At 34.2% G+C, this 14,880-nt stretch overlaps 1 protein-coding gene across 2 annotated transcripts in view; it reads right to left on the bottom strand.

Annotated features, from left to right (window-relative positions):
• Positions 1-404: 404 nt before the first annotated feature.
• LOC142337624 (sodium-coupled neutral amino acid transporter 7-like) overlaps positions 405-14,880 on the bottom strand; it is a 64,749-nt gene continuing 50,273 nt past the window's right edge. The window contains exons 6-8 of one of the 2 annotated variants that reach the window (XM_075386992.1): positions 7,742-8,021; positions 7,234-7,369; positions 405-678 (exon numbers count right to left, since the gene is read on the bottom strand). In XM_075386992.1, coding sequence (XP_075243107.1) covers positions 534-678; positions 7,234-7,369; positions 7,742-8,021 — 561 coding nt within the window. In that variant the 3' untranslated portion in view covers positions 405-533. The remainder of the gene's footprint in view (positions 679-7,233; positions 7,370-7,741; positions 8,022-14,880) is intronic. The other variant, XM_075386991.1, reaches the window with a different exon arrangement.

Raw genomic sequence — 14,880 nt, forward strand, 5'->3', positions numbered from 1 at the left:
ATATGTGACCTGTACTTAGTAATAAATAAACAAATATAAAAACAGGTAAATTTTTGTCAAAGCATTTGAGTCATAAAAAAAATTAGCTATCAAGGGAAATCAGTAAAACAATTTCCTGTGGACTGAGAAGCTTACTTCGTTCCAATTTTGATTTAAAAAAAGTAAAAAATTTGAAAATTTGGATCAAACAGTTCAACAAAATATTTCATATACAAAATTTTCACATATTTTTGGCAAAATTGGCAACAAATTGCGTATTTAAACCTTGATAACTCTGTTAAAAATTCAAAAATGAAAAAAAAAATATTTTTAGTTATATATTCTACGCTGGACGGACTTTATAAATGATACACACTCACAACCCTCTATGATGAATCTATCGATCCGCCAAAGTTGACTGGACGAAAAAAATGCGTTTCAGTATTTATTTCTTCCGCCACTAAAGTGGGTCAGTGGGTCGGGACAACAAGAGTAGTCAGAAAGTTTGACGCACTCGAAGTGGTACACATGTTTTCCATTTCCTACAAAAAATCTCACCTGAGAATGCACAATCCGGGGAAGCCAAGGATGAAGAATGCAGCAAAAGCACCAATTAAGTTGAGAACTTTACTTATTCCAGGAATGAAGAGAGCACCAAGTAGAGATAGCACAAACCACGACACCGTCTGTATGTAGTACCTGCAACATTTCATCAATTTTTCATTTAAAAATCTGGATACATTTTTGTTCATTTTTGTCAATCCCTGCGCGTATTAACAGAGTTCCGCCTGAAATGTATAGTTTCAAATACAATTCTGATTGAACACGACCGAATGTTAAACAAAAGTTAAGATCTGAAGCGAAAAATACGCCGGCGATGCCATTTTAACAAATTAGCCTTTTCAAATATTGTTTAAACATATGTTTAGTGTTTAATAATTGAAGGTGATTGAGATTAAAATCAATCACGGGGACGCTCTCGAAAAACCATCATTGGCTTGATTCGAACAAGCGTCCTCTGCATTAGATTTCCAGCGCAGTATCCACTGCTCTACGAGGACATGACAATAAATTTGAAAAAATTCCTATTCCGGGGAAAGAAACAGTTCTTATTGTTTTCAGTGCAATTTGTTGCGGTTTCCTATTTTGTATGTAATCTTCAACAACAAAAATTATACACGGCTGATTCCGAAAAATAGCTGCCGTTGATTCCAACCAGCATGATGGGGATTGAAAGAAACGAAGATATTTAAAAAAATTTTGTACAAAAACATTTTTCAAGTCCGATTTATTTTGATGGCATTTCGTAGTTGAACATTCTTCTGTTTCTTAGAGAGAGGCTACAGGTGGTACTATCAATACCAATAAGCATTAGAGAAAGGTAACTAAGACTTATAGGAACGAGGTTCAAATAGCGGGCATCTAAAATTGGGCTTTATGGGTTTATCCCGTTTCTATTTCTGACTTCACTTTTTTATTCTGTATCTATTCAATTTGAATTGCTTTGCTGAGCAACTGATGTTCAAAATCACTTTTAGCAGAAGGAAAGAAGAGAGAAAATAGTCTAGAGAAATCAAAACGATTTCATGCAAAATGTTGAAAAAGCGGCAAAAAGAGGTAAAGCGAAACATTTTTTTTGTTCGAAGAAAAAAAATAACCGGAAGAATTCCGGAAACGACTCGAAGGAGAAAATTGCTCATACTTATGACTAAACAACTAGAAGAACTATTGTGAACCCTGAACCTCCACAAATGCAATAAAAAATTTGAAGAAGAATAGAAACGGCATTCAAAAACAGTTTGAACAAAAAAGTTAGAAAGACTAGATAAAATTCTTTTGCAATTAGAGCAATGAAATGCTCGCAAAACAATGTGCAAGTCATATTAGAAACTTGTCTCAGATTAAAAAAAAAGAAACTGGAAGAAAAATCAGAAAAATGATTGAAAATTTCCCAATTTTTCTGTCATATTTCCTAAGAAAAAAAGTTTTATAACAAGAAAACTTCAACCAATTGGCATCTGAATATTCTTTAAGTAACAAGCTTCCATTCAAATCCCCTTTAAAGCATTAAAACAAGAAATAGTAAAAAAAATCATTAAAATTCGTCTAAAAATCAGCAAAACTGATCAAAAACCTCCAAAATAGCATTAAACTCAAATAAAATAATTGAAACTTTCACTTCTCTTCAAAAAAGCCTATAAATAACACAATATGATAATCAAACCTCATAACCAACAAAAGTTGCAAAAAACTGCCTTTAAAAGCCCACGTGAACAAAAAAATATCGTTCGCTTAGAGAAAATTCTTTTACACAATTTTTTCTCTCTCAAAAACAGCGGTATGAACAAAAACCACTCTCTTTTCGCTCTGCTCTTCACTTTTGCTAAGCATCAAAATCACTCCAAATTTTTTCACGCGTTTCATTTCCTGCTTCAAAATTCACTTCATTAAAATTGATTAAAAAAACATAGCAGGAGAAGTCCTGACGTACAATTCAAAGAACTTTCATTGACTAAACAGAAAACTAGACCTAGAACGGAATATGAATGGATTGGGAAAACCAGTTAGAAAAATAATTCGATCCAAAAAAATTAAAAAAACAGTAAAAATTAATGTGAAATTGCCGCATGTGAACAAAAAACCACTTGCGAGAAAGCGAATTTTTGTTCAAACACCGTTTTCTCACTCTACTTTAAAACTAGAGTGAAAAAAGTTCACGCCGCAAAACCACTCGCTATTTCGCTCCACTTCCAATTTCAGCGTGACCAAAATCACTACTCCAATTTGACTTCGAAAATCATGAAAATATGTGAACAGATCTTTAAAAAAAAGACAGCGCCCCAATACAATTCAAATACTTTGAATTGTAAAAAAGACTTCTCCAATACTCCTCTTCGAGTCGTTAATATTAGGAGTGCTATAATAGCCGGCTGAGATGAGGGCGGCTTTTGAAAAACAGTCTATTAAAGCCGCTACGCCAATGACAGCAGTTAAAAAAAATTCCAACGCTCGGAGTCACCAAACTTCAGCGAGCTTCGGAAAACTTTTTTCAATACTGTCATTGGCACACCGGCGTTGATAGACTGTTTATTGTTGATGAAGATTACTGAATAAAAACAGGAAAATGCAAAAGATTGCACTCAAAACAAGAGGAACTGATTCTTTCACCGGAGCAGGAAAAAAACTTCAAATTTATGTCCTCGCAGAGCAGTGGATAGCGCGCTGGACTTCTACTCCAGATGTCGAGGGATCGAATCCCGCCGAGGATGATTTTTCAAGAGCGTCCCCATGATCTTAACCTTAATCACCTTCAAGTTCGATGACATTTCACCAAACTAAGTTACATTGAAATTAATTCCAATATTTTTTGAACGGTAATTTATAAATTGACTACGCGCTCTACGCGAATGCAATTCTAAATAACAATATGATAAATGAAGTACCTAAATTCAACAAATCGTAGAGAATGCTCGATCGTGGCTGATTAAAAAATGTCAACCATACAAACGATCGATACATACGTTAGGTATGTTTGTAAAGTTTAAGTTACAAGAAAATTTGTCTTCTAAAAATTGGAGTAGAAACTAAATCGGATTACGTTTAGATTTTCAAAACTAAAGTGGAGATAAGTTTATATTGATTGGCAAAATTTCAAAATTCATTCAAGGCGTTGCAACTAAAAGAATTGTTCCATGCGGTGGAACATTTTTTTTGTTGCGCTACGCAAAATCTTCTGCAGAATATTTTGAATCAAGTTTCCAGTGGAATTTTTTGACAGATTCAAAAAACTCCTTAAAAATTGGTCTTTAAAAAATATTCAATGCTAATATCATTAATTCGACGAAGCACAACCCATTAAAGCATCAATAACCCGTTCTGATATTCTTCCTTTTCAGCAAAAAACAATCGTATGCATTTTAGTTTGCATATTTCTTCTCTCTCTCACCCATCTGGTCATCAAGTCGGTTCGATTTGTAGATGAGATTCTCTTCTACGCAACTGAGGAATATGTCTAAAATAACCTTATTGTTATGCGTGTGTCGTTCCTTCCTAGCACTTACTTTTCAATTGCTTGACGTAAGCTCAACTGCAAGCTACACATCTCATTACCAAAATAGATTTCAATTTTTTCATAGTTTAAATATTTTTTTTTGAAAAGGCAAATAGTTAAAATTTTTGGTAACGCGGAATTCGTTCGGAAGCACTTTAAAGAATATAATTACAGAGTTTAATTACAGCCTATTAATGCCATATATTGACTTTACACTCGATCGACTTCTCTTCAAAATTTTAATGCAGGACAGAATGCTATCTATCTTCTTTTTCCATTTTTCGTCCGTTATGTTGCACTTCAATGGTCAGTTAATTTTATCCACCCGCTCATTAGGTGACAAAAAGTTTGTGTATCAGTTATAAACAGCCCCACGCGTCAGGTAAAAATGTTTCAAACAATCTGCTCGCTGGTTGAGCGAGAATGTCAAGCGGAAAATTATACAGCTCTTGCTGATAGCATTCTTGGTATCCCCAAAGAGCGGTGATTGATAAGGATTGTAGAAATTAACTAAAGGAAACAAACAGCCCGTGCATCCAACGACTTCGATCGCAAAAGAAACAAATTTCATCCCCATTTTCGAGCACTTATTGTTGTGCAGGCAAAATTTTTGTTCGTTGTGACTGAGCAAGTGTGCACACTGCCATTGTAGCGAGATTTAAGGGAAAGTTGTACAGCAGTTAGAAAAAAACAGTTTCATCAAATGCAGCAGATTTGCGTGCTTTCCAAATGTGCAGTGAATTAAGGTGGGAACAGGTAACTAAAGTCTTATTCTCATATTTTACAAAAGAAACTGAATGTTCTTGACATTTGTAGTAGTATTATTGATGATGTAAATAATCTTTGCTTGAGAAAAGACAGAATGAAAATTCCAAAACCTAAACTAAAAAGATGTAGAAAAAGTTTCATGTCGTTCTGAATAAGACTTAACAAACGCGGTCAATTTAACAGCTGTCAGAAATCAAGCGAACAGAGAGTCGCAACATTTTTGGATTTTTTAAGAGTTGTTTTGCCCTTAAGAAGAAACACATTTGCACCTCTTCTCGGCTACAGTAACGTTTCCTGAATTCATGAAACTCGAAACTCTTCACAAATGCAAATCTGATGTTTTCAGACGAAGAACCGTAATTGTTTAGAATTGAAATCATTTTTTTTAAATTTATCCATAATAGCTGGCAGATTTCCAAAACATAGCCGCAGGAGCCTCATAGATCTGCATTCTAAAAAAGATAGTATGAGAAACAGACCAAACAGAAACTTTAAAAAGCTGAGGTGTGGTATTTTACGAACATGTTTAGTTCAGTTAAAGTAACAAACACTCATTTGAACTTATCTCTTTGAATTATAAAGTAAAGAAAAGTCAGATTGAGGATGTCATTTTTGAGAGTGAGGTAAGTCACGTGTGACCAAAAATAACGCCAATAAACAAAAAACACTCTCAGCTTATAGTGAAAAGTGACATCACGCATGCAATTCATTTGAAGGAGTGAACCAAAAGCAGATTTCAAGGGGTGATCGTGACTTCATATGGTCGGAACAAAAACAATGTTGACGAAATAAAAACATCGGAAAAGTCTGACCTACAGATCAAAGAATCTTCATTGACAAAACAAAAAAACTAGACCTAGATTGGACTATGAAGGGATTTGGGAAACCATTTAGAAAAACAATCTGATCAAAAAACTAAAAAAAAACAAAAAAAGCAAAGTCAAAATGCCGCATGTGAACAAAAAATTAACGCTAGCTGGACAGTAAATTTTTGTTCAAACACCTTTTTCTCACTTTACTGTGAAATTAGAGTAAAAAAATTTACGCCACAACACCACTCGCTTCCTGTTTTGGCGTGATAAAAAATCATCACTCCAATTTGACTTCAAAAATCAATTTGAAATTATGTTAAGATCTTGACAGGGAAGACAGCGCCCTAATACAGTTCAAACTCTTTGAATCGTAAAGAACCAAGAGAAGGCCAATAACAGCCTCAGCTATCGCTTTGCGGCTATTGATAATCAAAACCTTTTTTTGCTGTAAACTTTTTCAATAATGATAAAAGTGAGACCTAGTTTCGCTAATGAGTTTTTTTTGAATCTCTCAATGAAGTATTTAGCGACTGGAAAGTATCTGTGAGCCACAAAACTCCAACATGCAATTTGTAGCACATACTTTTCAAATCTTTCACTTTCCCAATCAGATATAGTCAAACCCGATCAATTTTTAACTCGAATAATTCGGAAAATATTTCTTAAAAATAGCATGGGCGTCTCTCGACGCATTGCTGAATTTGTTCGGCATAAATTTCGAGCCAGGTTCGATCGATTGATTCAGAAGGGGGTAGGCAAACACCTCAGCCAGCGAAGAATGTTTTTCTTCTACAAAACGTTTTGGGAAAAATCGAGTCAAAATTTTTAATGTCCCAATTTTCATAGAAGTGGAAGATTCTACCTGAGAATGTCACCAAGAACTTCTGGTGTTTATCGAGAACCGTGTAGCAATTTTCGAAGCAGGTTGCGTGAACACTTTGCGTGAAGTCAATTGTTTTTTTCAAAACAATGTTAAAAACATTGTTTTGAAAAACAATGTAGTTTCAGAACACTTAATATTTCGACATTTTTCACATCAAGACTCTTGTATATCAATTTTCCTTAACAACATACTTAAATCAAACAAACATAATGACCATTTCTCAGTTATGAAACCAAATAAAGCAGACGTTTTTTACGTCTGTTAACCAAACACACCAGCTCTGGCTAAATCTAACATACCGAGTTTTTTTTAAGTTCCAGACAGAACATACCGAATCTTGCATAACCGAACATACCGAAGCTTTCTTATGTTCCAGATCAAACATACCGACAGTTTCCTACATTTGAAACCAACCGAAACAACCGAACATGCCGACCATTTCTTACCGAGAAAACCGAACATACCGAACATTCCTTGCTTCGTTTCTGTTCGGTCTTCTCAACTAGGGGTAACATACACTTCAAACACGAAACCGGGAAGTTTGAAACTTCCGAAAACTTTTGGAAGTCAACTTCTGGCTATGTATAAATAGGGTCTCCTGGCTTTTAACTCGTCAATTTTGGTATTTCAAAAATTGCTGGTTAAACCGAAATTCAACTTTCGCGCATCAGCGTGTCATCCAGTTTCATTCGTTCACGTATCTGCCGCAATCAATAATATTATTAAGTGTTTAACCTGACCTTTTGGTCCATGTCTGGTTGCCCTCCTGGTTGGACATGCGCATCACTTTCCTGTACACATCTTCCAAACAAATCCTACCACAGTAGTGTATAGTGGGATAAGACATCATCACCGATATCATCACACCAACACGTGCTGAAAAAATGATTGTGAAATTCAACGAGCAATGATTAGTAGTGCAGCATATCGATTTAAGAAAATCTTTTCTCAGAGGGGAGATGCGCTATTACAAAAGGGACGTTTGTCCTCTTGCAAGCGTCTGCAAGATAACAGTCAATCTTAAAACTTACACGAAAACTTTAGCTTTTGTAATGAGATCTGCTTCGTTTTAACTTCAAATCCTCGTAAGCGACTATTTGAGCTCCATTTAATCAGTATATGCTTTATTTATTTTTCAAATCCTACCAACAGCGAATCTCTTTCAATCATATAAACTTCAGAAATTAGGAGCAGCAGTGCACAAAGGGAGCTTCGGATCCAGCAGCGATTGAATGTTCATTACTCTACCTATTGTCATGGGAATGCTGTCAGCGGAGTAGCTAAGGAGGATGTCATCAGCGACCTGATCTCCGAAGGTGAGGTATCCAAATACGGTTGTGCAGCTGTACATGAGACTGCTGAGGAGAGTGGATGCACTGAGGATCATGAGCCAGTTCTTCAGATTCCTCTTCTTCAGGGAACAGTACACTGGCACTCCACTCACATGGCACTGGTACCCAAACGCTATCGTAGGCAACGAATTAAACACAGCTTTTCCGTCGTCGGGGTGAGTTTTTACGTTTACATCCTTTAACAAAAATAAAGGAAATTGGCGGGTGAGTTGAGGTCCCCCTGCTAGATAAACTTGAGTAGTTGGGCAGCCCAAGAGCTCATAATAAGACAAAAAATTGATGGACAGGCTACCTTAAAAACACAGGGCCGAGCATTCCAGACAAGGTCTATTCGATATCTGAGATCACGATTCAATATGAAAGAGGCAGTAATCTATCGTTAAATGAGTTTACCGTTTGATGAGCAAAATTTTGAGAAACATCCCAACAAATTTAGCGCTTTTTTGAAATAATTAAGTTAATAATAATTGATTCTCCACTGCTAGACGAATTTTTTTCAAAACAAGCTCTATGGCCAACTAAAGTAAAACCAACTCAGCATTACGATGTAGAGATATGTCCCAAAATTTCCGCCTTAGTAAAATTGGCTCAAAAATTAGATATATACAATGAACGAAGTTAGGAGACATCCTTTGTATCTTACTTTTCGCAAAAGGGGTTCCGCCAATTTTGCGAAATAAAAAAACATTCGGAACGAGAAGTAGGTGAACAGTCCTGTAGCACGTTTCCGCTCAATTTAGGTATCTATTATTCGCTCGCATTTTGAGCATGCAAAAAGCACTTTAATAAAGATTTAATTGAAGCTTTCAAAGCTTTAAAGTGCTTTAAAAACATGCAACCACAAAACTGATTTTTTCCGAAAAAACCCTCGCACATCAAAGGCTTTGTATATCAATGTGGGACTGGCCAATTAATAAGTAGTAATAAATAGTACTAATAAGTAGTAATAAAGTACTACAAAAAGTGATAAAGCAGTAATAAAATACTACTAGTAGTAATAAGTTAGGCTTAATTAAATAAGTAGTAACTAAGTTAGGTTTAATTGCAGATTATATGCGAAATCGATCTACATTGCGTGCGAAAAATCGATACATAAATGGAGCATATGCGTGATACAAGCCGTGCGAAAAATGGCTTATAAAGTTTGTACTTGTATTTCGCGGCTAGGATTAGGACACTTTTACAAACATGTGTTGCTATTTTCCCTCTCATTTTGCAGATTTCTGCTGAAGTAGCTAATTTCCGCCATATTGTTCCATTTTCAATGTATTAACATAAAAAAAACGAACACGAGATACACGCATCGGGCATATCTGCCCGTGACAATTTGGGTATACTTCTGCGTCGTAATGAAATAAATTGCACAGTAGTAAGTCACTTCACAGTATTTCAAAAGTCTGCAGTAAGAGAAGAAGAGACAGTCACAACTAAAAAAGTTCTTCAAATCTGGTTAAGCGCAACGCTTGCTCAAAAAATATTATAAGAGTTTATCAAAAATTCATAACTTTTTTTTGAAAAATTTGTTTTGAAGAAAGTTTCCAGAAACACTAAATCAAATACAATATAACTACAATACGTTGAATTGATACAATTACCAAACGTAACTGTTCTGTCTGATGAAATTGTGACTTTATTATCGTGAAATAGAGAAAACGCATAATTACCGCGTGTGAAGCTGGTAATGAGTGATTTTTAAAAATTAACAAGAGGCTCGGTAATGTGCGTACTCACAATGTTCCGATCCAACTCCTCTAGATTCTTGACTTAAATGGCTACCAAATAATGAGTTAGAAAGCTTTCAAAAACATACAGAGCGTTCAATAAAGAAACAATGAAATACAAAACGCCACGCTAGAGAGCTGATGAATGTTGTTCATAATAGGACTACTAGAAAGGACAACAATAAAAAATCAAACAACGAACAAACTTAAAAAAAAAACGAAATCAAACACGCGTCAGATAAAACCAAAACAAAACATTTAAACCTATACTTCATCAAAAAAGATGTGGGACCTGTTTCCAATGAGACTGGTTAACAGGTCGGCAAAAAAGATCAAATTGGAGCGAAGTTCAAAAAAATTTTCAATTTTTGAAAACAATTAATTTCACAGTTATTAATGTCATTAGATATCAACTGAAATCCTCATAATGTTCCTTTATATCTACATAGGAAGCAATTGAGACATGTCATTATCCATTTTTCGACTGCACGAAGTTTCAAAGCCAAAGCCAGCGATAATTGTTATAAATTATTAAGAAACCAAAAATCCTCTGAAAAGTACAAATAAAAAAAATCTAACATTTTTTGAAATCTTATAGTAACAGTAGTAACAAAGCCGAGAAACAAATGTTTGAAGCTGAAAACAATATAATGATTAAATTATAGCTCACTGGACACGGGTTGTTACCTGTGTTTACAGAGACTGAATTCCAAATCGAGCGAAAACTATTTTAAAAAGACAAATCTGAAGACCCAAATTTACCTTTTGGAAACAAGTTTCTCAAAAGTTACAACAGACATAGGATGACAAAAAGCGAAGGATAACGTTACAACAGCACAGGAAGCCAATTGGGACAGTTAATAATGAGACTAAGTCACGAGCCCCCCCCCATTAAACAATGTGTAAAAAATTTGATCGGTATAGAAATCTCGAAAACTTTTCATGAAACTAAATGGTCGAAGCATTCAGTCACAACGTACACCAAGTGCTAAAATCATTTGAGACCTCTAATGAGCGAGATTGAGTTACATAGTGACTCAAAATAAAAGCAAAAAGGAGACAGATGCAACAAAAAGTTTTAAAATTAAATTAAAAGTCATTAAAACAAACAGCCAAAAAGGGAAATCTTTAACTAGGTTGAGTTATAAGCCTTGGGAAAGCAATCTATTGCTTTCCCAAGGCTTCCCAAGGCGTTAAAAATCTATCGCTATCAGGCATGTGGGCTGCAGTAATGAAAAAAAAGACCAACATAGGCAGAATAAAAAATCCCAAAAATTTTGCGAGATAACTGTGTCTCAGCCCAAAAAGCAAAAATTTTTCAACAAAAACAATTAAAAGATCCAGATACGCCTTCTTCCAACGTTGTGTTTTTTCCCAAAATCCCTATTTTAATTGGACTCGTCAATAGGGTGATAAAGCGACAAGGAAAAAAATGAAATTTTAAAATGCAAATATGGTCAAAAATATAAGAAAACCTAAAAACGCGTAGTACCAAAGAAACTATAATTTGAATAGAAAACCGTTACCGAAATAAGTTTATAACTCACAGCTTATCGGTTTTTGCTTGTGTATACTGAAAATGGCCCGAAATTGAGAGAAATATTGTAAAATGACAAAGTTCAAAATTCACTGATATTTGGGCCGCAAAGAGTATAAGAAATGAAAACAAAACGCAAGAAGTCCATAAACTTCTAAGGAGAACAATTGATCAGAGCCATTGAAACCATGAGCTTAACTCCGAAACCATAAAATAATCTCGTTGGGTCTCGTTTATTGTAAGTAGTATTTGTCATTAATTGAGCCCTGATTTGAAATTCCTGTCCGTAATTTACATAAATATAGCGGAAATATATTAATATTACACATTAATATAGCGGAAATATTTTGAAAAAAATTCGAGCCCCTTAAAACCTTAAAATTAATTTTTCATAAGGATCCGTGGTGAGATCAGGATCCCATATATTGCTTCATGTGTAACAAAAGATCAGTTGTTGAAAGGGTTGCAAAATAGATCAATTCTATACAAAGATTTTTAGAAATTTTGCATTTTGTATAATTATCGAGTTTAAATTAGCAAAAAATTGGAAAAATTATAATTCCAGAAGTCCTATAAAGCCAGCGGGAGATCAACTAATTCTTTCAAGCTTTAGACAAACATAACCGCAGTTTGAGGTGTCTACTTTCAGCAAATTTAAAGCAAGTGTGCTAAAAAATTAATTTTTTCGACAAAAAAGTCTGAATTTTGAAAAATTTAGCATTAGTTCTAGCCAAAAAAAACTCAAATCGAACAATTCGGCAACCCTCCTCTATCTTTAGAGATGAAATCAAGAACACTACAGTTAACAATTTTAGCATATTTTAGCAAAATTGACGAAATGTTGTTCAAAAATGACGAAAATTTGGACAAAAGTGTGAATAAAAACAGCTGAATTACGACTAATATTCATAAAATTTTGAACCTCGATAATTCCTCATATAAAGCGGAAATTGAAAAAATCATTTTAATTCCATGTTCTACGCTGGACGGGCTTTTTATTTGTACCCTCACAACTCTCTACGCTCAAAATATCGATCGACCGAAATTGTCTGAACAAAAAAAACCCATTTGAGTATATAGTTCCTCCCCCTTCAAGAGGTGTCGGAACAAAAATTACCAAAATAGTTTGTCCTATCAATTCGACGGACAGGTACATTAGCTCCATTTCATTTGTTCAGAGTTATTCAGTTTCTATTGAAAAAACTCGGCAACTGAATAACCCGGGTTGACCCCATAATTTTGATTATTCAATTAGGAAGTTTTTCAATTAAAAATTCACAGCAAGGATTGTATGAAAAATTGTAGTTATAAAATTTTCATTGAATCAAGATTTTAGAAAACGAAATCTCTCAACTAATCTGAAAAAACTAAAAAGAAAACGCAAAAAATTTACATTTAAAAGAATAGTGTCAAAACAATCCAAAAAAAAATTTTTAGCCAAAAAATTGAGTCAAATAGTCAACAATTTTGTCTTTAAAAAAAGTCAGCAGTACTGTTCTTAACAATTTTTACATTTTTGCAAAGTTGACGAAATTTTAGGCGAAACGCATAAGAAAGTTCCAAATATTCGTAAAAAGAAAACTATTCCTCCGTTCTCCCGATGGCATTTAAAACGATGGAACTTTTCAAAGAGCATCAAATGAAGCGGTCAAAATTATCCTTCTTGCCTTCAAGCCAATCTTCAGACCAATTGTAATAATATCGAGAATAGTCTTGCAAATCAGCGAGAAAAGACTTCAAACAGTATCAGAGATGGCAATGTTTTATACTAACGAACAAATCTTTAGCATGTCAGTGACATGGTAATATATCTCTATGAATAACTGCAAAAAAAAACGCAGGTAAACACAGGTGCAGATAGCACAGTGATCTCATTAAAAATATGGACTGAGCTTGGTAAAGTTCAGTTGGATGGTAATATATAAGCCTTGGGAAAGCAATCTATCGCTATCGGGTATATGGGGTGCAGTAATGAAAAAAGGGACCAACATAGGCAGAATAAAAAACCCAACCAAATTTTGCGAGATAACTGTGTCTCAGCCCAAAAAGCAGAAATTTTTCAACAAAAACAACTAAAAGATCCAGATACGCTTTCTTCCAACGTTGTGCTTTTTTCCCAAAATGCTTTTTTTAATTGGACTCGTCAATAACGTGACAATGCGACAAGGAAAAAAATGAATTTTTAAAATGCAAATATGATCGAAAACATAAGAAAAACTAAAAACGCATAGTACCAAAAAAAACTATAAGTTGAATAGAAAAACGTTAACGACATAAATTTATAACGCACAGCAAGTCGGTTTTTGCCTGTTTATACTGAAAACGGCCCGAAGTTGAGAGGAATAATATAAAATGGCAAAGTTCATAACTTTTTTGATATTTTCTCAAAACCAATATATTCAAAGTCATAACAGACATTAGACAACAACTAAAAAAGTTTCAAGGATCTTTTTAAAGCTGACTGGATCTCTGATTGGTGACACTAAGTCATTGCGCCGCAAAGAGTATAAGAAATGAAAACAAAACGCAAGAAGTCCATAAAATTCTAAGGAGAACAATTGATCAGATATTAAAACCATGAGCTTACCTCCGAAACCATAATATAATCTCGTAGGGTCTCGTCTACTGTAAGTAGTATTTGTCATTAATTGAGCCCTGATTTGAAATTCCTGTCCGTAATTTGCACAAAAAACATTAATATAGCGGAAATATTTTAAAAATTCGCGCCCCCTTAAAACCTTAAAATATTTTTTCATAAGGATCCATGGTGAGATCAGGCTCCCATATATTGCTTCATGTCTAACAAAACAATCAGTTGTTGAAAAGGTTGCAAAATAGATCAATTCTATACAAAGATTTTTGGTTTTTCAAAAAAAAATCTGCATTTTGTATAATTATCGAGTTTAAATTAGAAAAAATTTGGAAAAATTATAATTCCAGAAGTCTCATAAAGCCAGCGGGAGTACAACTATTTCTTTGAAGCTTAAGACGAACATGGCCGCAGTTTGAGGTGTCTACTGCCAGCAAATTTAAAGCAAGTGTTCTAAGAAAGTACTTTTTTCGACTAAAAAAGTCTGAATTTTGAAAAATTTAGCATTAGTTTTAGCCAAAAAAACACGAGTCGAACAATTCGGCAACCCTCCTCTATGCTTAGAGATGAAATCAAGAACATTGCAGTTAACAATTTCAGCATATTTTAGCAAAATTGACGAAATGTTGTTCAAAATTGACGAAAATTTGGACAGAAGTGTGAATAAAAACAGCTGAATTACGACTAACATTCATAATATTTTGAACCTCATTAACTCCTTATATAAAGCGGAAATTGAAAATATCTTTTTGATTCCATATTCTACGCTGGACGGGCTTTTTAATTGTACCCTCACAACTCTCTACGCTCAAAAAATCGATCGGCCAAAATTGTCTGAACAAAAAAAACACATTTGAGTATATAGTTCCTCCCCCTTCAAGAGGGGTCTGAACAAAAATTACCAAAACAGTTTGTCCTATCAATTCGACGGACAGGTATATTAGCTCCATTTCATTTGTTCAGAGTTATTCAGTTTCTTTTGAAAAAACTCGGCAACTGAATAAACCCGGGTTGACCCCATAATTTTGCTAATTAGGAATTTATTCAATTAAAAATTCACAGCATGGATTGTATGAAAAATTGTAGTTAAAAAAATTTCCATTGAATCAAGATTTTAGAAAATGAAATCTCTAAAGTAATCTGAAAAAACTAAAAAGAAAACGCAAAAAATTTACATTTAAATGAAT

The sequence above is a fragment of the Convolutriloba macropyga genome, chromosome 4, assembly GCF_964194025.1.
Source record: "Convolutriloba macropyga chromosome 4, txConMacr16.3, whole genome shotgun sequence".
Lineage (NCBI taxonomy): Eukaryota > Metazoa > Xenacoelomorpha > Acoela > Convolutidae > Convolutriloba > Convolutriloba macropyga.